General features: G+C 41.9%; 1 protein-coding gene across 1 annotated transcript in view; it reads right to left on the reverse strand.

The window, feature by feature from the left end:
- LOC121277357 (serine-rich coiled-coil domain-containing protein 1-like) overlaps window positions 1-22,603 on the reverse strand; it is an 898,837-nt gene that overhangs the window by 189,077 nt on the left and 687,157 nt on the right. The window contains exon 7 of the mRNA XM_041186774.1: window positions 3,993-4,070. Within this exon, the coding sequence (XP_041042708.1) occupies window positions 3,993-4,070 (78 nt within the window). The remainder of the gene's footprint in view (window positions 1-3,992; window positions 4,071-22,603) is intronic.

The following is a 22,603-nucleotide window of genomic DNA, read 5'->3' on the forward strand; positions in this document are numbered from 1 at the left end:
CCCTGTCCATACACCTTGGGATCTTGAATTCCTCTCTGAAGTCTCCTCTCAACCTTCTTTTCTCCAAGGAAAACAGTCCCAACCTCTCCAATCTATCCTCAAAGCTACCACCACCTTCTCTAGGGCAATTAGGGACGGGCAATCCAGCCAGTGACACCCACATCCTGTTAGAGAATAAAACAAAAATTAATTAAATAAAGCCAGCTCCAAACTGACACAAGGGTGAAGCAGAGCGTGAGTTAATGGAGGAAAAATGTTTCACTTTGCTTTGTTTTGGGAGAAACTGTCCCTCTTGATGAAAGGATCAAGGACTAAAGAACACTGATTTCCAGTGATTGACATGGCATAAGAAGCAATGACGACATGAGGATTTTTTTTAATGCAGTAGTTAGGATCCGGAATGCATTGCCTGAGAGTGTGGTGGTGACGGATTCAATCAAGACCTTAAGCAGAGAAGAGGATCGTTATCTGAAGAGAAAAAATTTGCATGGCCACAAGGAAAAGGCAGAGGGTAGTGGGCCTAGATGAGTTCCTCTTGCAGAGAGCCAACATGGACATGACATGCCATATGACCCTCCTTCTGTGCGATAACCATTGTATGATTCTATGATCCAATAACACTCCAATCTGCTGCCAACCTCCAAAGGATTCTGAGTCATTCAAACAGGTTCAACCATTTTCAATGCCAGATAGTAACAATTACCAGTTGAATAATTATCAAGGCCCATAAAACTTACTGGTTTAGTTGATTTTGCAGGCTTCACCTGGAAGTTGTAAGCAAGTTGTTACACTGTTCACATAACTGACATGCATTAACATTTAAGAAAATACTGACAATAAAGCAGCCATTGGACCAGGCCATTTAAAAAATGAAGCAGTGAGTTTGCAACATGATTAATTCAATTTACTGTTCATGCTCTCGGATAATGCACCACTTCTCTCTCTAAGTGCCTGCTTGCTCTTTTACTCAGGAAATGAATTAAATGTGTGTGGTACGCCGGTCAAACAACATAACTATGCAAAGCGACCCACTCAGAAAATAAGGCTCCAAAAACAATTTGTTATAAACCATTTTCTCCCCACATGCTAATTCCCCAGTGAATGGGTCTTTGGGCCAACTGATCAGAAATGACTCCTTGCCTCCGTCAAATTTTAGCAATTTTCCGGACCGGTGTCACTCAAAAATAAAATTGTAAGCAATTAATTGTTATATAGGTTCCTTGATTGATTAAACACTCATTTGTCAGATTTAAGTGCCTTGTTTCACAAAAGTACATTTTCTTTTGAAAATTCAGCCCTCAGCACAGTCTTTACCCAGATGCACAAAGTAGTAAAGTTGAAAACTTGTTCAATGCTAAAGGGTTTTCCAAGGAATGGTTTCCAACAGACTTGACGATGGAAAATGTATTCCCTCCGTTGAAGTCTTCAATCAGAAAAATGTCATCCTTTCAACAGATGAGAGCTTGATTTCTCCATCAGGAAGCTACTTATGCTTGGTATATAGAACTCAGTTTAAGGGATCTTCTATACTTGGGCACAGGCATGACTATCATTCCATTGGGAATTATCCGTACAAAATATATATACTTTTTAAAGCTCTGCTATCAAAACAGTCAGGCTATATAAAAGGAAGACTGACATTTATATAACTCCCCTCACAACCTCAAGACATCCCAAAAGTGTGTCATAGCCAATGAAATACTTTTGAAGTTAGTCATTGTTGTGATATTGGAAATGCAGCAGCTAATTTGCACACAGCAAAATCCCACAAACAGCAATGAGTTAGTAACCAACTAATATGTTTCTAGGTGTTGGCTGAAGGATAAACATTGGACAGAACACCGGGGACAACTCCAGTGACAAGTACAATGGGATATTTTATATCCACCCGAGAGGGGAGACAGGTCCTTGCTTTAAGACCTCCCTTGAAAGATGGCTTCTCCAACTGTGCAGCACTCCCTAATACTACACCGGGCTGACAACCTAGATTTTGTGCCAGAGAGAGAGGTGCATATCATAGCAAAAGCAGCGGCCGTTCAGTCGGAGAATGATCTGCACCTTAACCCTATTTACCCACCTTTTCTCCATATCCCTTGATCCCCTATCCAAGAAAAATCTATTGATCTAAATCTTGAAAGCCCCAAGTGGGCCAGTATCAACAGTCTTTTGGAGAAGAGAGTTCCATATTTCTACTGCTCTCAGTAGAAGTGCTTCCTGGTTTTGCTGTTGACTTCACCAAGGGACTCTCCACTTCGAACACCACCACTACCCCTCAGCCTCCCTGACTCTCCCTCAACATCCTGCATAAGCTACATAGGAAGGAATAGGTATTGTAACTTTACATTAACTCTCCAATCTGCAGTGTAGTTTCTAATGGTCTGTGTCACTACATAGAAACAGAAATAGGCCATTTAGCCGCATGGGCCAGTTCTGTCATTCAATTTGATCATGGCTGACCTGCACTTTAACTCCATCAACCAGCCTTGGTTCTGTAAACTGCACCCTTGCCTAACAAAATCTGTCAATCTCAGTTTTGACATTTTCAACTGACCTCCTTCCTCAGCAACTTTTTGAGGGGAGAGTGTTCCAGATCTCCATTATCCTTAGGGGAAAGGCTTCCTGACATCAACCCGCCCCCCACCAACCTAGCTCTAATCTTAAGGTTAAGTACCCTTGTTCTGTACCCATCCCCCCACCCCCCAACAGAGGAAAGAGTTTCTCACTATCTATCCTATCAACTCCTCTGGACAAACTCTGAAGCCTGTCACAAATCACTTCAAACAACTTCACCCTCACTTCTTCCTCCAGAATTGTTCCATGAGGCGCAAGGCACTCCTGCACAATTGGCCATTTCTACCCAGTCTATTGTTATTTTCCAACAAAATATGGGAGCACCTTGGATAGAAAATATTCCATTCTAGGCTTCATTTTGTCTTTCTCTTTGTCACATTTGTTCTAATTTTAAAAAAGAGATTATTTCAAGATCAATATACAAATAAAAATGTCCTCTTCAAAGAATGAATCGTCTCTTGGCTATTGGCTTAGGCTAAAGCTGAATATTATCACACTATTGGTTTAGTAACAGCTTTCATTCTGCTAGGAAGCCATCTGATGTCTCTACTACTCCATCAGATGCTGGGGCAAATGTGTTGATGTAGTTACATACACAATACCTTTCTGCTCAAGGAGTCGTCTCTGGGGTGAATTTTATATCCACCCGCCCCCCCTCCTCACCCACTGCCGGTGTATTTTAAAGTGGGGCCACATAAAATAAAGTGGGTGGCCAGCCCACTGCCTTCCTGCCCATCCCTGACCTGTCACCCATATTAAGGGTGTGGGTAAGGTCTGGCAGCCTGCCCGCCCTAAAGCCTACTGAGGCCCTTAAGTGACCAATTAATTAATGGTCACTTAAAGACCACATTCCACCTCCACTGCAATAATACGTGCGGCTGGGGTAGGCAGAAGGAAGGCAGCCAGGCCGACAGGTTTCACTGCATGGGTAAAGGTTAGATCGGGCGGGGAGGAGCGCCCCCTTTCACTAATGTACTCATAGGTTATTTCCATGATTGTGTTTCTCCTTTACTAACCTGACTGTTTAACACTAAAGAATAACTTCAAGCAGCTCAGATTATTCACATCTGTTCACACCTGTTTCAACACCACCTAGTACCAAATACATTCACAAGCAGTGCAGCATCTCATTTTATCTACTTCCCTGTCCCTTTCATTTCACGGGGAGCTGCAATAAGTTGAGCTAAGTAGTAACATTAAGGGTTTTTGCCAACACGGAAGTTTCTTCCTAAGTGTTTTAATGGTAAATATGTTATATTAAAGCTGTTTCTTTGATGTATTTGAAACTTGCCAACATTTTCATGTAAGTCGAATGCTCTGCAGCATTCGTGGTCTCAACAAATATGGTACGAGTCAAAGGTGTTCACTGCAGAAACTCCCCCTGAGCTCACCTTTACACAAGATCCAACTGTTCATCCTACCTTAAAAGGAGAAGGCATCTCAGTGATGGGACTGACAGGAAGCGAATGAGTGCTGCTGGCGGGACTCATCTCTGCACTCTGAAACAAGAAGGGAAGACCATCAAATTCACTTAAAGGTGAGTGAAAACATTTTGGGATTCTCATCTGCAATGTCACTTTCCCCTTTAGACATATCATTTCATTCTTCACGATAGCTTTACCTTCATGATAGACAAACAGAAAACCTTGGGCTGGATTTTCCAGTCCCCTGGCTGCTCTCCAACTTTTCCGGTCCCATCTGCGCCAATTCCCGCCGCTGTCAGGACCAGAAATTCCCAAAGTCAGCGGACTTTTGGCTGCTCTCCAACTTTCCTGGTCCCGCCCACACCACTTCCCATCGCTGGCAGGACTGGAAAATCCTGGCCATTGTGTTATTCACAAAAAAGACTTGCATTTATCACAAAATCACTACAGTGCAAGAGGAGGCCATTCTGCCCATCGTGAATGCAGCAGCTCTCTGAATGAGCAACTCTCCTAGTACCGTTCCCCAGCCTTCTCCCTGTAACCCTGCACATTTTTTTCTTTTCAGGTAACAGTCTAATCCCCTCTTGAATGCCTCAATTGAACCTGCTTTCATCACACTCTCTGGCAGTGCACTGCAGACATTAACCATTCACTGTGTGAAAAAGCTTTGCCTTATGTCACCTTTGCTTCTTTTACCAATTACTTTAAATCGTTGCCCTCTCATTCTTGGTCCTTTCATGAGGGGGCAACAGTTTCTCACAATCTACACTGTCCAGGCCCCTCATGATTTTGTCCAACAAATGTCCCCTCAGCCTTCTCCAGAAAAAAAACAATTCCAACTTCTCCAATCTATCTTCATAGCTGAAGTTATTTAACCCTGGAACCATTCTTGTGAATCTTTTCTGCATTCTCTCCAATCTCTTCACAGCTTTCTTTGTACATATTTATATAGCTCCTTTCATGACCCATACGATCTCCCAAAGCACTCTACAGCTGATGAAGTACTTCTGAAGTCTCATCACTGTTGTAATGTAGGAAATATGACTGCCAGTTTGTGTACAGCAAGCTCCCATAATAGCAATGTAAGAATAATCAGATAATCTTTTTTGTGTGGCACTGATTGAAGAATAAATATTGGCAAGGACACTGGGGGCTAACTCATTTGTCCTTCAAAATAGTGCAATGAGAGCTTTTACACAGACAGGGCCTGGGTTTAATATTTCATCTGAAAGATAGTACTGCTGGCAGTGCAGCACTCCCTCGATTTTAGTAATGCACAAATCTCACCAGCTCGCTTGTTGTTTCACATTTTATAGTGCTAATTAAACAAGAATGCTAGTTGTCTATACTGAAGATCTGAATGTAAGCCAATCCAGCAGACACATACTTCAGTTATCTTGCTGTTCTCTGAGTTTCAGCATGACGAACAGAACCTCTGGTGCCATGACTATTGGTCCAAGACTCTTGCTACCATCGAGTCACTCATTTGTTTCTCTGCAGATTTCAAGTATTGTGGCAAAGAATTTTCAATTGCCAGCAGTAGATGAGAGGGTACAATTAGTTCTCACCCTGATGTTAAAAGTGTCACATGAGGATACTTATGATTGACTGAGCACTGCATGCTCAAAGTCAATCAGAACATTCAAATCCTGTGGCAGAATATGGAAGATGATTCTGTCTAGGTGAGTTACTCTTGCAGAGAGATGGCATGGGCACAATGGGCCAAATGGCCTCCTTCCGTGCTGCAACCATTCCATGATTCTAAAATTCTCAAATACAAGCCACCTCTTCAAAAAAAAGGCATATTTGTATTTATTACTTGAAAAATATCACGTGAAGTTGTGCAACAAATTAGAATGACGTGTGTATTTATTATCAGCTGTTCTCTACTTTCCTCATGCAAAAATATTAAAAGGTTTTATTGAAACTTTTGTTTAATAGTATTGCTCAGTAATCACATAAACAAATTTGCACTCGGAAACCAGAAATATAATTTGAAAATTTGCGGATGACAAATACTGAAGATATTCATCAACTTACGGAACAGGTGTGTAAATGGCAACTGATCTTCATTTTAGACAAGTAGTACATTTTGATAGCAAGAATAAGCAAGCCACCTACTCCTTGGAAAATAACTGTATAAATGGGGAAGAGGAGCTGGGGGATCTGGGGGTACAAATACATAAATCGCTAAAGGTAGCAACACAAGTTAACCAAAGCCATAAACAAAAACAAATTCTTGGGATTCATTTCTAAAGAAATTGAGCTGAAAAACTTTGTTAAACTTGCATGGATCCTTGATTAAAATACACCAGAAGTATTATGAGCAGTTCCAGTCTCCATATTATAGAAAGGATATAGAGGTACTGAAGAAGGTGCAAAAAAGGTGTAGCAGATGATACCAAAATGGAAAGGTTATACTTATGGAAACATTCCTCTGGAAAAGGGAAGACTGAGGGGTAACCTGATAGAGGACTCTAAGATTCTGGAAGGATTCGACAGGCTGGGCATAAAGCAGATGTTGTCACTTGCAGAGCAGACCAGAGCTAGGGGCCTTAAATATAAGATAGTCATTAATAAAATCAATTCTTTTGGATTTCAGGAGAAACCTCTTTACCCAAAGAGTGGTTAGAATGTAGAAATCGCTACCACATGGAATAATTGAGGTGAATAGTATAAACGCATTAAAGCATATGATGGAGAAAGGATTGGAAGGATATGCAGATGGGTTAAAATATAATCAAGTGCAAGGAGGCTCATGTATCAAAACTGGCGTGGACCTGTTGGATCGAATGACATGCTTATGTGCCGTAAATACTAAGTAACACTATGTAAACCTCATAAAGGCACTGAGCAATCTTTCAGTAAAACTATTTAATGTCTTGACAATTGATACTCCTTTGGAAAAAAAAACTGAATGAGTGCTTGATTAGGAATGGATCCAAAAGCTTACAAGGGTAAACATGGATGGACATACATGGAGGCAGATATTTTGTTGGTCTGGTACTTGTAGCAAAATTATTTACATATCTATGAGACATATCTATTATTTCTAACAATAACTAATGGAGGAAAGAAATCTCTCTCCTTGTGTGATTTCTCAGCTACTGGGACCAACAGGAACTTGCGTTTATAAGACATCTTTAATGAAACATCCCAATGTGCTGAAGCACAGATACGTTAGGGAAAGCTACATGCCAAAGTTGAGTAATTTAAAGAACACAGTTGATAGGAATAGCATTTGAGGAGCAGGGGACATTTTGTATCTTTAGGAAATTAAGGATGGGTAAAAGATAGTCCAGCATCTGACAGCAATGATAGTTTTGGAAAACTAACTCCTGTTGAATGTTTTCACTGTTTGGCTGCACATTTTCATACATTAGAGCATCAGGACCACCTTTCCTTCATTAGCTGGGAAACATTTTGGGATGTCCTGAGGGTCATTGAAGCCCCCATGTGAAATGCAAGTTCTTCCTATCTGGCATACACCATAATGGTTGGCAAGGTGTCCGAGTCTCTTTTGGCATTTTCATGGCAGACTCTGCGGTGCTTATACTGTAAAATTGAAGATCCTGATGAATTCAAAGAACTATGCTTCAGTTGTGCTGTGAACGAGCGTTCTGGGAACGGCAACTGCAGTCTGGTTTCCAGCCAGGCAGTATCTTGTTTGCCTTTCTGGAAGTGCTTTTTCATGGCCTGGAGAGAGATCTCCTAATGTGTGTTTACTCAGATGCACAGTTTAGTGTCCGAACTCTGTAAGCATTTAAATGAACAGCAGCAAATGGAAAAGGGGTTTTTTGATTGCATTGCCCTGAGGTTCCAAGGAACACACTGAGTGCTTTTTAAAACCAAGCTTGATGGCACATCAAAGTTACATTCCATGTAGTGTCAAACCCAAGTGGTGCGAGACCATTTCCTCCAGGGTGTCTCACAAAGTTTCTGATCTATAGTCAGATCTATGCTGAAACTTTAGTGTCATTGAGAAGTGGATGCTGCTTCACAGCAGTAGTTAAGTGTTAATATAAGTAAACCATTAGCACCATGCCAATGAGCTCACAAGGGTTCTAACATAAGGCTGAGAAACAAATTCTGTAAGCATGCAACCCATTCCATCCCACTCCCCAGCCAATGCCTCAAGCTAATTCTAGCTGCGCACAATCTCTGAACCCAAACTGAACTTCCGATCTCACATCACAAGGATAGCCTACCACCACCTCCATGATATCTCCCATCTTTGTCATTGCAATAGCCCATCTGCCACTGAGACCCTCACTCTTGCCTTTGTAACCTTCAGACTTGACCATCTGAATGCTCTCCTAGCCAAAGTCAGTGGGGCATTACTAGGTACTTTATCTCAAAAATATATCTTGCAATAACAGTTCCCCTTGCATATGGGTGATTTCCACTTCCAACACCTACCATAGTGGTAGCAGAGTAGCTTTGCCAGTTTGGTGCTGAGCTATGGTCAGTTTTGTACTGCAAGCTCATGAGACTTACCTGGCATTCCCACCACCCCCAAACATCCCCCCAACACCACCTTCCCAGCCCCTCCCCTCACTTAGATAACTCCATATCAGCTTTGCTTTCTGGATTAAAAATCCAGAAGAAAGAATTAGATTTATATAGCCCCTTTCATGACCTCAGAATATCCCAAAGTGTCTTATAACCAGTTAAGTACTTTTGAAGTGCAGGTGTGGTGTAGGAAGCATGGCAGGCAATTTGCACACAGCAAGATCTCACAAACAGCAGTGTGATAATGGCCAGATAATCTATTTTGGTGATGTTGGCTGACGGATAAACGTCGGACAGGACACTGGGGAGAACCCCCCTGCTTTTCTCGAAAATAGTGTTGTGGGATCTTTTGCATCCACCTAAGAGAGTAGATGGGGCCTTAATAGTCTCGTCCAAAAGACGGCACCTCTAATGGTGCAGCACCCCCTCAGTAATGCAATGAAACATCGGCCTAGATTTTTGTGCTAACATCTCTGGAGTGGATCACTTGGTTCCTCACTGCAGCTTGAGGGAGAAGAAAAGCAAAATGAAATCAATTCTCAAGCTTGGTAGAAAAACGTGACATAAAACACAAACAAAATGGAACACAGCTTGCACATATCCAGTTGGGAAAATGCTTCTTATAATCCTGACACATTCATTAACTATGTCAAGAAATAATTTATGAAGGGATTGCCTCCATCTTTAGCTTTATGGGAGTGAGTCAACTGCGTTCAAATGGTGATTGCTTTCTAAATTGATTACAACCCATTTCCAATTGCCCATTTAAAATCAGATTTGCTTCGTTTTAGTATGAATGGCCCCTCACAAATCATCACCTGTATTTATTTTTGCACTTCAGAGTCACCTGAGGAGAATGCCAGCAAAGACAAACTGCATCATCATTTGACTGATGTTGTTCTGTTTGCATGACAAGACGTCTCCTCAATGGATGCACGGTGGAGATGATAGGGGGATTTAACCCCTGCCAGTCACACCTGGAGACGACACTTCTGCAAGTCACTGGGATTGATTTTACACACATAATTTGTATTTATGTACCATTCTCCACTCAGTGCAATTTTCTGGAGAAAGCATTGCCCCTCAGTTGGCAGGCTTTGCTGAGTTCTGTTATTGCTGTTCACAGTGATTCTTTTTAAATAGACTCTGGAAATAAACAAAAACAAAAACAGAATTACCTGGAAAAACTCAGCAGGTCTGGCGGCATCGGCGGAGAAGAAAAGAGTTGACGTCAACTCTTTTCTTCTCCGCCGATGCCGCCAGACCTGCTGAGTTTTTCCAGGTAATTCTGTTTTTGTTTTGGATTTCCAGCATCCGCAGTTTTTTTGTTTTTATCTCTGGAAATAAACATTTCTATTGCCAAGTAAATAAACTTTGTTTACTGCAAAACAGACTGTTACCTGTCCGGCTTTAAGTCTCACCCCGCCTCCAGCTCATTGGGCCCAATTTGAACTCTGTGCAAGTGGATGGTTTTGAGTGAGTTAAAATCCCACCTATCAACTCACAAGTGGTGTTAATAGATACTTTGTAAACTCTACATAGCAATAAAAAGATTGGGAGGGAATATTTATCTGTTTCAGGGAATACCACATGGTTTAATTATAATCTTAAAATGCAATTAAAATATAATAGAAATATAGAAAATAGCAACAGGAGTAGGTCATTTGGCCCTTCGAGCTTGCTCTGCCATTCAAAATGATCATGGCTGATACTCCATCTCAACTCCATACTCCCGCTCTTGCCCCATACCCCTTGACACCTTTAGAATCCAGAAATCTATCTACTTCCTTCTTAAATATATTCAGTGACTTGACTTCCACAGCCTTCTGTAGTAGAAAATTCAACAGGTTCACCACCATCTGAGTGATGAAGTTTCTCCTCATCTCAGTTCTAAATGATTGGCCCCTTCTCCACCCCCACCAGCACCCCCCCCACAACCAGAGGAAACATCATCCCTGCATCCAGTCTGTCCAGCCCTGTTAGAATTTCATATGTTTCAATGAGATCCCCTCTCATTCTTCTAAACTCCAGTGAATACAGGTCTAGTCGGTCCATCTTTCCTCATACGATAATCCTGCCATCCCAGGAATCAGTCAGGTGACCCTTTGCTGCACTCCCTCTATTGCAAGTATATCCTTTCTTAGGTAAGGAGGCCAAAACTGCACACAATACCCCAGGGGTGGTCTCACCAAGGCCCTGTACAGCTGCAGTAAGACATTTTTGCTCCTGTACTCAAGTCCTCTCGCACTGAAGACCAACATACCATTTACTAGCTTAACTGCTTACCGAACCTGCATGCTTGCTTTCAGTGATTGGTGTACAAGGACCCCCAGGTCCCTTTGTACATCAACATTGTCCAATCTATCACCATTTGAATAATAGCTCGGCATTCTGTTTTTCCTACCGAAGTGGATAACTTCACACTTATCCATGTTATGCCGCATCTGCCATGTATTCGCTCTCACACTCAACTTGTCTAAATCGCCTTGAAGGCTTTTAACATCCTCCTCACCACTCTCATTCCCACCAAGTTTTGTGTCATCAGCAAACTCGGAATTATTACATTTGGTTCCCTCATCCAAATCACTGATAAATTTTGTGAATAGCTGGGATTCCAGCACTGATCCCTGTACTACCCCACTTGTCACCGCTTTGCATTCTGAAAAAAGACCCATTTATTCCTACTCTGTTTCCTTTCTGCTAACCAATTCTCAATCCATGCCAATATATTAGCCCTACTCCTATGTGCTTTAATTTAGCACACTAATCTCTTATGTGGGATTTTATCAAAAGCTTTCCGAAAATCCAAATACACCATGTCCACTGGCTCTTCTTTATCTATTCTGCTAGATATATCTTTATAAAACTACAGTAGGTTTGCCAAACATGATTTCCCTTTCATAAATCCATGTTGACTTTGTCTAATCCCATTGGTATTTTCTAAGTTTCCTGTTATCACATCCTTTATAATAGACCCTGGCACTTTCCCTACTACTTTTGTTAGGCTAACCTTTTGTGATTCCCTGTTTTCTCCTTCCCTCCTTTTTTAAATAGTGGGGTTATGTTTGCCACCCTCCAATCTGCCAGGACTGTTCCAGACTGTTCTACAGAATTTTGGAAGGTGACAACCAATGCATTCACTATTTCCATAGCCACCTCCTTAAGTTCCACATAAAAACTAGGAAACCCTCCTTTACCTATGCTTTAAACGCATTTTACTAGATTAAAAGAAAAATCTCATTTGTCTCAGTTAAAAGCTAGTCTTACATTTATTTGCTACTCTTGGAACAAACATTCCTGATGGAAGCCCTTGGACATCTTTCAACTGGAAAGGGCACACAATTATGTGGTTTTAAAATGCCGTAGCCGACCTCAATTGTTTCTTGGGTTTCAAGGTTAAATGAGCCTGAAACTTGTGGACTTGGCCTCTTTTGCAGTCAGCATGAACATGAGATCCAGGGGGACTGGCATTTCCACTCCTCGGATTGTTTGCACCAAGGCCTAAGATCAGTCACACTGCATACAGGATAGCAGACCAACTCAATGCTCCTGGTTTAATCAGGGGATAGTGTATGGATGTTACACTAGGCCAGTAATTGAGAGGCCCGGAGTAATAATCCGAGAGACGCGAGTTGAAATCCCACCACGGCATTAGAGAATTTAAGTTCAGGTTATTTAAATAAACCTGGATAAAAACTTAGTATTAGTAACCGTGAGCATGGAACTATCAAATTGCTGTAATAACCCAGCAGGCTCACAGGTATCTTTTAGGGGAAGCAACCCTCTGGCTCACCACAACCTTCTAGAGAACAATTAGTGATGAGCAAGACAACCATAACCACCACAAATTCAAATTGCAGCTATTGCTCCCAACTGCAGGGGTTTGCTCAGTTTCAAATCATTGAAAAACCAAGATCCCAAACTTTAGTTTAATTAAGAAAAAACATTGAGATGCAAAGTGGGAAAGCAAACTATACAGCATATTCACCAAAGGTCTAAATTAAAATTCTTCCTGATGAGTGACTTTTCAAATAATATCGATATAGTGCAATTTGGAATCTCTGTAAGGTCTTTTTGAACGCTATTAAGTTAGTCCCCTCTCATTCTACACCAAGCATACAGTGGACAAGTGGTAATTTGAATCTGCCTGGCTAGGTTATGGAAAGAATTGGTTGGCAGGGTTTGATCTACTTATTCATAGTCATGAGTGTCATGTAATGTCAACCTAGTCATGTGAAAATGATTAAAAGTATCCCTCGCCTCAATAAGTGTTTTTTCATACTGAACAAGGACGCAGTACATCAGTAACTCTGATGGTGTTGTTGTGTATTCACCAGTTTGTTGTTTATTTTATATATTTCATTTGCCTTAGAACTATGCAGAGATGACACTAGTGTGTAGATGTGCAACAGGTTTAGTCACAAGAGTTTAAAATATATGCAATCACAATATGTCCACACTCATACTTCAGCTCAACTTCTAGGTCCTTCTCTTTACTTGGCCCTGAGTCTACACCCAGGCTTAACCAACGAAGCACAATGAGCATAGATCAGTTGCCAGACTCACAAAATCAAACACAGAACAATTAAACCATTGAAACCACAGGTATAAACAGAAATATCAGACAAATGGATCACTTTAGCAGCAGAACAACCAAGGAGGCAGACCCTATGAACCAGATGCTCTTAGCCGGTAAGCGATAGGGTGTGTAAAGGTCCTCAACATTTCCAGCTCAAGAAAGAATGATCATTATTTTACAGCTTGCAAATGGTCTACAGTAATTCCCCATTTTAAAGCTGCCCCATTCAACGTTGTTTCACTTTAACATGGGTAAGTTAATGGGGTCTGTAATCTTACTTAGTGTTGCGTGATTCATTTTCATATCGTTTCCTGCCAGTCTGATGTAGGGCCACGTGAACCAATTGGCTCAATTTTGGAGTGGCCTCTCCCACTCCCTGACTCACCCTCACTGATCCTCGCTCTTGCCAAACCTCTCACTAACCACACTCCTCTCCTGAACCCTCATCGTGAGCGTGGCCTCTGGGGACGAGCAGCGAGAGGCAGGAGAAGCAGCTTCGATCTGCAGGATGTAAGTTCTCTTCAAGAGGGTTTGTGATCAGCTTCATCTCTTTTTGATTAGAAATCTCCTTGTAACAGATCCCTGATCCTAACAATGAAACAGTTTACTCAACAATGGATTGAATACGTTCGTAACTCGGATGGGACACGACTCCTCTCCGCCTCACATACTCCACCTCTGCCTGCCCTGTGGACGCGGGAGACTTCCTAATGGCTTTAATCCCTGGGTGGGTGTGGAAAGGGAGATTTTGGATCAAAAAGGGGTGAAGCTGATCACAAACTCACTTGAGGAGAATTTACCTCCTGCAAGTCGTAGCTGCCCCTTCTGCCTCTCGCCACTCATCTGCAGAGCGCCGGTAAGTAGAAAGTTATTGTATTTCTTTTGTGGTTTTTTTTATTTTTAAAGTTATTTCATTTACCAATATGAGAATTTAGCAATGTAAAGTATTTCAACTTAAAGGATATATTGTTTTTGTTGTCTTTCTGATGAGGAAGGTCCTATAGGAACCTAACTGCAGCTTTTACATTGGTTTTAATGGGAAAATGTGATCCGTTTAAAGTCGCTTCACTTAAACTCATGATTTTCAAGAACACAAATACAACTTTAAGTGAGGACCTACTGTATTATGTCATTATAATGCAGTGATATAGAATGACATGTTTGGTGTCTAATTGGCTTAGTCAAGGTTAAGAGCCTTCCAACAACTGAGGCTTTTACAACTTGCTGGACTCTGACTGTGGTTGCACCTGTAGTGTCTGCACAGCATTGATACTTGAGTTTATATTATTTCTGGAAATAAAAATACATTCCTCTATTTTAATCTCTGTACTTCTGAATTAATTCCCAATGGAGGAATCTTAACTGAAGCAAGAAGCATTGCAGTTAAGTTAACATAACATGCTGGGAAGCAATGATCAAATTATTACAACCCATTAATTGTTTCTCCCAGCAAAGCTACTCTGAGTGATCATTCATAGCTGTCAGTTGTTCGTCAAGAGAACCATGAATATTATTTTTTCTTGCCTATCTCCAAGAGGTACTGAAAGAAGGCATACAAAATATTCATTTCTATTAAATACAAAACAACTTTTGCATCAATCATTCAATCCTCTAGTCTTCCTTCTCTGCCAAGTAGTTTTTAGACTCTTCAACAAACGATGGTTATGGATAACAAAAACAAAAACAGAATTACCTGGAAAAACTCAGCAGGTCTGGCAGCATCGGCGGAGAAGAAAAGAGTTGACGTTTTGAGTCCTCATGACCCTTCGACAGAACTTGAGTTCGAGTCCAAGAAAGAGTTGAAATATAAGCTGGTTTAAGGTGTGTGTGTGGGGGGCGGAGAGAGAGAGAGAGAGAAGTGGAGGGGGTTGGTGTGGTTGTAGGGACAAACAAGCAGTAATAGAAGCAGATCATCAAAAGATGTCAACAACAATAGAACAAAAGAACACATAGGTGTTAAAGTTAAAGTTGGTGATATTATCTAAACAAATGTGCTAATTAAGAATGGATGGTACGGCACTCAAGGTATAGCTCTACTGGGGGTGGGGAGAGCATAAAAGATGTAAAAAAAAAATAAAAAAATTATTGGTATGGATGACCTCTCCCTTGGACAGCTTTGTCCATATGTAAAGAAGCCATTGCTTCTTTCACACATTGTGCCTGTTTCAACTAAACAAAATAGGCAACAGCCAATCTCTGGCTCATTCATCAGGGCAATGCAATGCATTGACCAATCTGAGTCAACCTGAATAGTTTGAAATTAAACAAAGCTTGGCAGTTAACTGTCAGTCATCAGTTAACTGGTGCATTCTCCATGACAATGCCTCTACCAATCAGAATCCACTTGCCAATCAATCTTATGTAGTATAAATTGTTGTTCCCTTTCCATTTGGTGTTTTTGCAAATTGCCCCGATGAATGCAAGACACAAAGCTTCAAAAACATGCCTTTTTTTCAGCAATACTCAAGTTCTGTACTACCAAAGACCGTTATTTTTTTCTTAAACTGGCACTTTTGTGAAGTAATTTTTGTATCACAATAGACTGCTGGCTTTTCCTGGAGGGTTGGTAACACCACCTCCCTCACTCCCCCGCCTACCTCCTTGTCATCCCATGTCCCCTCCATTCACCCCCAAGAATCCTCCATAGCCACTCACCCAGTATCCACAGGCCACACATTCTATTCAATATCAACAGAAAATATTCTACATTCCTTGGGAGCCAGGATATTTTCCAACAGAAAATAGAGAAAATAGCCTCCCTCCTCCACCAAAGGTGCATTGTTTTTTTTTGGGAAGAAACTACACATGCTTTTGGAAAATAAAGGTTCAAGAACAAAATGCCAGCAATTTGCTTGTCCAAATATGATATAAACTTTAGTAAACATAAAACATGCACAATACTCAACTGAACAAGTCAATCTTGAGAAAGGCAATCAGCCTTTTCTATTCAATTCCTTGGCAGAAGTAATGTTATACAAATGTGCTAAACCATCTCAATGTAAAACTCGCAATCATCTCTAAATCTCTTTGGCACTTAGTTGTCAGTTTAGCTAAACTTCAGGTGTTAATAAGTGTGATATTTTCAGAGTGATCATTCCATATTGATGACAAGTAAATTTACATAAACATTTTGATAGTTGGAGAATGTAGCCCTGAATTTCTATTACCTCTTCAGTAGTGCCATGTATAAAGCTGTGATACTAAGTAAAGGCCTGTGCTAAGGGCTTCAAACACACCATATGACCCCACTATTAAAACATTTACAATTTAATGCAGGAGGCATGTCACTAGCACCGGCTACAGTGCAGGCACATTTCAAGTTACAAATTTAAAAAGCAAGACTTACATTTATGTAGCACCTTTCACACATAGGAACATACTAACATGTGAACATAGGAAATAGGAGCAGAAGTAGGCCGTTCGGCCCCTCGAGCCTGCCCCGCCCATCAATAAGATCATGGCTGATCTATAAGTGTTTCGAATTCCACATTCTCATCTACCATCTTTGATTCCCTTGCCTAACAAGAATCTATCTACCGCTGCTTTATAACTATTCAATGACCCCGCCTCCACCGCCTTTAGAAGCAGAGAGTTCCAAAGTCACACAACCCTCAGAGAAAAAGTTTGTCTTCATCTCTGTCCTAAAAGAGCGACCCCTAATTTCAACACAGCGCCCCCTAATTCTGGACTCACCCACAAGAGGAAACATCCTTTCCACATCCACCTTGTCGAGACCATTCAGGAACTTATATACTTCAATCATCACAAAGCACTTTATAGTGACTGAAGTACTTTTGAAGTATAGTTACTGTTGTAATGTAGGAAAGGTGGCAACAATTTGCATATAGCAAGCTCATACAAACAGTGATGTGATAATGACCAGATCATCTGTTTTTGAGATGTTGATTAAAGGATAAATATTGGCCAGAGAACCAGGGATATATTCAGTGGAGTTCAAAAGAATGAGAGAAAATCTCAATTAAATCTATATAATTCTGAAGGGGCTTGATAGAGTGGATACTGAGTGATTGCTTCCACTGGTCAGGGAATCTAGAACATGGGGCACGGTCTCAGGATAAGGGGACTGAGATGAGAAATTTCTTCACTCAAAGGGTTGTGGATGCTCCATTGCTGAATACATTTGAGGTTGGGATGGGCAGATTTTTGGTCTGTCAGGGACTTAAGAGATATGGGGAGCAGGCAAGAAAATGGAGCTGAAGCTCAAGATCACCCACGATTGTATTGAATGGCAGAGCAGGCTCATTGGGCCGTGCCATCTACTTCTGCTCCTATTTCTTGTGTTCTTGGAAACCTCCCCCGCACTTCTTCAACATAGTGCCATGGGATCTTTTCCATCAACATGAGAGAGGAGACGGGACCTCAGTTTAATGTCTCATCCGAAAGACGGTGCCTCTGACAGTGCAGCACCTCCTGGAGTGTCAGCTTTGATTTTGTGCTCAAGTCTCAGGAGTGGGACTCGGAGTCACAACCTTCTAGCTCAAGGTCGAAAACGTTTCCCACTGAGCCACAGCTAACATTTTAGTTTGAAGAATCCTATTTCAGAGTTCTGGGTTCATATTTGTCAGGTTCTTATCTATTCTTAACATTTACTTTGTTGGGTTCTCCTTATGCATCCTGCCATGAAAATCAGAGTTTGGTCTTATTTGTATTGTACAATTGTCAAACTTCATTTCTCCCTTGGACTAAGGTATTTCTGTACAAATCCAATAAAACCCCCAAATTATTTCAATTTCACCGTCCTTCCCAACGATTAAAGAAAGGAAGGCTGGGATTTTCTGGTCACCTCAGTGGTGGGTGAGATGGGAAAATTTGGACAGCGGCCAAAAGTCACTTTTTTCCCATCATACCCACGATAGCGCCTGCTGCTGGCAGGACCAGAAAATCCTGCCAAAAGCACTTGCACTCAGAATCACAGAATCTTTACAGTGCAGAAGGAGGCCACTAGGTCCATTGAGTCTGCACTGGCTTGCTGAAACAACATTCTATCTACTCCCGCTCTCCCGTCTTATCCCTGTAACTTTGCACAATCTGTTTTCAGATAGCAATCCAATTCCGTTTTGAATACCTCAATTGACCCTTCCTCCATCACCCTTTCAGACTCCAGACTCCAACCACCCTCTGGGTGAAACATTTTTTTTTATCACATCACTTATAGTCCTTTTGCCAAATATTTTGAATCTGTGCCCTCTAGTTCTTGGTGTACTCTTGAGTGGGAATAGTTTCTCACTATTTACCCTGTCCATACCCCTCAGGATCTTGAACACCTCTATCAAGTCTCCTCTCAGCCTTCTTTCCTCCAAGGAAAACAGTCCCAACCTCTCCAATCTATCCTCATAGCTACAGTTCTTTATCCCTGGAATCATTCTTGTGAATCTCCTCTGTACTTTCTCCAATGCCTTCGTATCCTTCCTCAAGTACGGCGCCCAGGACTGGACGCAGTACTCGAGGCGAGACCTAACTGGTGTGTTATACAAATTCAACATGACCTCCTTACTCTTGTACTCAATGCCCCGATTAATAAAGCTTAAGATACTATATGCTTTATTAACTGTCTCTCAACATTCCCTGCCCTCTTCAATAACTTATGTACATAAACACCAAGGTCCTGCTGTTCCTGCGCCTTCTTTAGAGGCTCTCCCTTTATTTTATACTGCCTCTCATATTCTTCCAGCCAAAACAAATCAGCTCACACTTCTCTGCATTGAACTCCATCTGCCACTTGTCTGCCCAATCCACCAACATATCTATGTCCATTTGAAGTTTAAGACTATCCCCACCACAGCTGATAATATTTCCAATCTTTGTATCATCTACAAATTTTGAAATCATGCCCTGCACACCACAGCATAGGCCATTAATAAAATCAAAAGGAGCAAAGATCCCAACACTGACCCCTGGGGAACACCACTAAAAACCTTCCTCCAATCTGAAAAACAACTATTTATCACTACTACTCTGTTTCCAGTCATTCAGCCAATTTATTGTCCAGGTGCCTATTTTCCCTTTTAATCCATGAGCTAGAATTTTGCTCACAAGTCTGCTGTGTGGCACTCTATCAAATGCCTTTTGAAAAGGCTCATGTAGCCCGCTTCACAACCGCAGGGCTTCCAAAAGCATTTCATGGCTTATGACGTATTTTTGAAGTGTAATCTAGAAAATACAGGCAACAGATTATGGGAATGATACAATCATGTATTTCGCTGCTGTGAGAGTGGGATATTGATGTACACAAATTGGCTGCCATGTTTCCCTAAATGACAACACAAATAATTTATTTGCTGGGAAGCACTTTGGTACATCCTAAGGAACTATAGAAATTCAATCTCTTCCTTTCTTTCACAAAAAATCTATGCCAGAAATTCAGACTGAGAGTTGAAGGTAGCCGCCACCTGGCATTTGATGTTGAGAAAAAAACATTTTCCTTTGCTTTTCTCTTGGTATTTGCCTAATTGCAATTCTACAAAACCGTTTATTTAATGAAGAGAGAAGAGCAACAGGAAGAATAAACTCCAAGGATTACAACACTGTGACTCCAAGCAGCTGTGCTGGTGCCTCACACTAAAATGAACCAAATGCTATTCAGGCACAAACCACAACACAATCATATTGCTTAATTATAGTCTAACACTCATTGTCTAATAGATTAAAATTGATTGTCTGACTGTGCATGCATCTTCAGGGAATAAACAACTAATATTGTTTAAATTGTAGTAATCAATTAGATTCATACTTGCACAATTGGCCTGCAAGAAACCGAGCCAACACTAGTGTACAGCTAAACACTTCTGATAATAGGGTAGGAATGTGTAATATCTTACAAAAAGTGACATAATGCAAAAATGTCCGGCTGTAATTGACAGACACTAGTGACACTTTCCACCAGGCCATTTTGTACCTTTCTTTACGATCCAAAGGAACATTAGGTCAAACAGTCAGCTCTCAAAGGAACTCATCAACGAGTGGATCATTAAACCTAGCAAGCTGCTGATCACTGTCAACATCAAGTGGCCTCCAAACAACTAATGACTTCCTTCCATGGACAATTGTAAGATCACAAACTAGAATTATAGAATGGTTACAGCACAGGGGGAGGCCATTTGGCCCATCATGTCTGTGCCAGCTTTTTGTAATTGTGACTCAGCTAATTACACTTACCCACCTTTTCCCTGTAACCCTGCAATTCTTTTCTACTCAGATAAATAGCTACACAGAATGGTTACTGAGCAAAATCTTAACTGGCAAGGCGAGGTAGATTTGGGTGCGTGTAAATCCCCTAAAAGTGCTGTCGGATCGGGATCCAAGCACCATGCCGCTCACTTGCAGGTGAGTGAAGAACCCCCTTGGGGAGCCCTTAGGTAACAAACTATGATGTGTAAATAGGTAATTAACCACACATTTAACCAAGGATTCTGGCTTTAACAGCCAGTGGAAGTATTTCCTGGGCCACCAGAAACTCACTAGGGTCAACCAGGGGAGTGCTTAGCGGAGAGTGCTTCTTCCGCGAAACTGACAGGCTGGGAAGCCTTTAAACAGTGAAATGCAGTTATGCCCAGGTGAGAGGCTGGTGCTCATAGCACTTGTTCTGAGAGTTTGATTTCACTGCTTGACAGGTTATTGCCAACTTCTTGCAAATCAGTTCACCTGCTTTGCACTGCCCTTTGCTATTGTCAGCCTTTAACAGTATATGGGGGCAGTTTATGCAGCTCTACCTTGCACTTCTCATGAGGAATGAAAGGGCAGGGACACAAACAACAGCAGCAGCACCTCTTCAACCTTCTCTGCAGTTGCATACCCCTCCACAGGGCAGAGGATGGGCACAGAGATTCAGCACAGGCAAAGCCCCCAACACAGGGAGAGGTTCAGCTTTCTCAACATATCTGAGCACCACTGCCTCAGGCGGCTCAGGCTCTTGGACCAAGACCTTCTTGCCAGAGGACAAGGTGGGTGCACATTGTCTGACCTCAAGGTGACCGTCAGAGGGTTGTGCAATCCGTTCTCCTGCAGAAAGAGAAAGCAGAGTTCTCTGTGAAAGGAATGTGGAGGGGAGCAAAGAACAGCTTTTGTGGAGGCAAAAGTGAGACGTGGGTGTGAGATGAGGGTGAGCGTGAGTGTTGGCTGTTCAGATGGGGATGTGAGGTTCCTGGAGAGAGAAGAATAAATGGAGCTGCGAGGCTTGCTGGTCTGAGGAGTGCAGGGCAGCAGAATGCTCGGAAAGTCAGAGTGTGGGGTTTGGCACCTGTAAGTGCTATGTCACTCACCTTTCCTGCCCTCCTGGATCATCTTGGGTGCACTGTTTCCGGGTTGGTCACAGTCTGTTGACCTCCTTGGTCTCTTCCATGCACAGCTTCTTGGTTTAAGAGCTTGTCCACGGCAAACATCAGCTCACTGTTATCCCTCAGATCCTGCAGCAGAACTTGCAGCGAGAGACCCCCATGGAGCAGCCTTCTCAGATCTCCTGCCCATTCCTGTCATTGCTGCAGCCTCAGGAATCTATGTCTGCTTGAGCCTTTCTGACCTGGGGTCCCTTTAAGGACTGATCCTTCCTTTAAACAAACTGGACACCACATCCAGTCCACTCTCTCTGATTGGTCAGGAAATCCAGAGTGGGATGCTAATACTGTGATTTCGGTAAAGAGGGTCGCCAAAGCCCACTGCAACTGCCAACTGTTTCCCGACCTGCTGCACGTCCTGTTCTTTCCATCGGGACTACCAGTTCAAAATTCCACCCAATTTATTTGAAAATGTTTCCTCTGGCAAGACGATTAGTGGCCAGAGGTCGAGGATATAAGGTAATTGGCAAAAATGGATAGGGAAAGAGGAAGTGAGCCTTTTTTTTGAAATGCAGTGAGCAAGTCTTTATGATCTGGATGCACTGCCTGAAAGGCTGCTGGAAGCAGATTCAGCAATAACATTGAAAAGGGAATTGATACGTATCTGAAAAAAACAAATTTCAGGGCTATGGGGAAAGATCAGAGCAGCAGGACTAATTGGATAGCTCTTTCAGAGAGCCGACATCAGTATGATGGGCCAAGGGAGAACAGCACAGATAACAGCACACACTTACCTAGAAGCCATCCTAAATAAAGGCTGAATTGGATCAGCAACTTTATGGACAGTAAACAAATAGGCCAAAATCTTACAATATGAGGATAGGTTTCCAACTCAACTTACGTCACCGATGCATCTTGGGACGCTGAGGGAGTCCCGCTGTACACATATCCGTGGTACTTAGGTGGGAAGTTTAAACTTCCGGTTTCCAGTTTTACCCTGCCCAGATTGCTTCATGATTCCTGTGGCAGTGGGAGAAGATGGCCACAGAGACCTGGGCCGTTGACATTCAAACAGATCTACTTAGAGATTTTCAGAGCAAGCATAAAACCAACACAACTCTAAATAAATCAGCTGGAGTCAAAGCACTCCAGGATCTACAGAAATGTTCACATCTGCACCCCACTTCCCACCCCACCTCCCCCTCCCCAAACCCTAACCCCCTGGC

Source organism: Carcharodon carcharias, chromosome 1 (assembly GCF_017639515.1).
Source record: "Carcharodon carcharias isolate sCarCar2 chromosome 1, sCarCar2.pri, whole genome shotgun sequence".
Taxonomy (NCBI): domain Eukaryota; kingdom Metazoa; phylum Chordata; class Chondrichthyes; order Lamniformes; family Lamnidae; genus Carcharodon; species Carcharodon carcharias.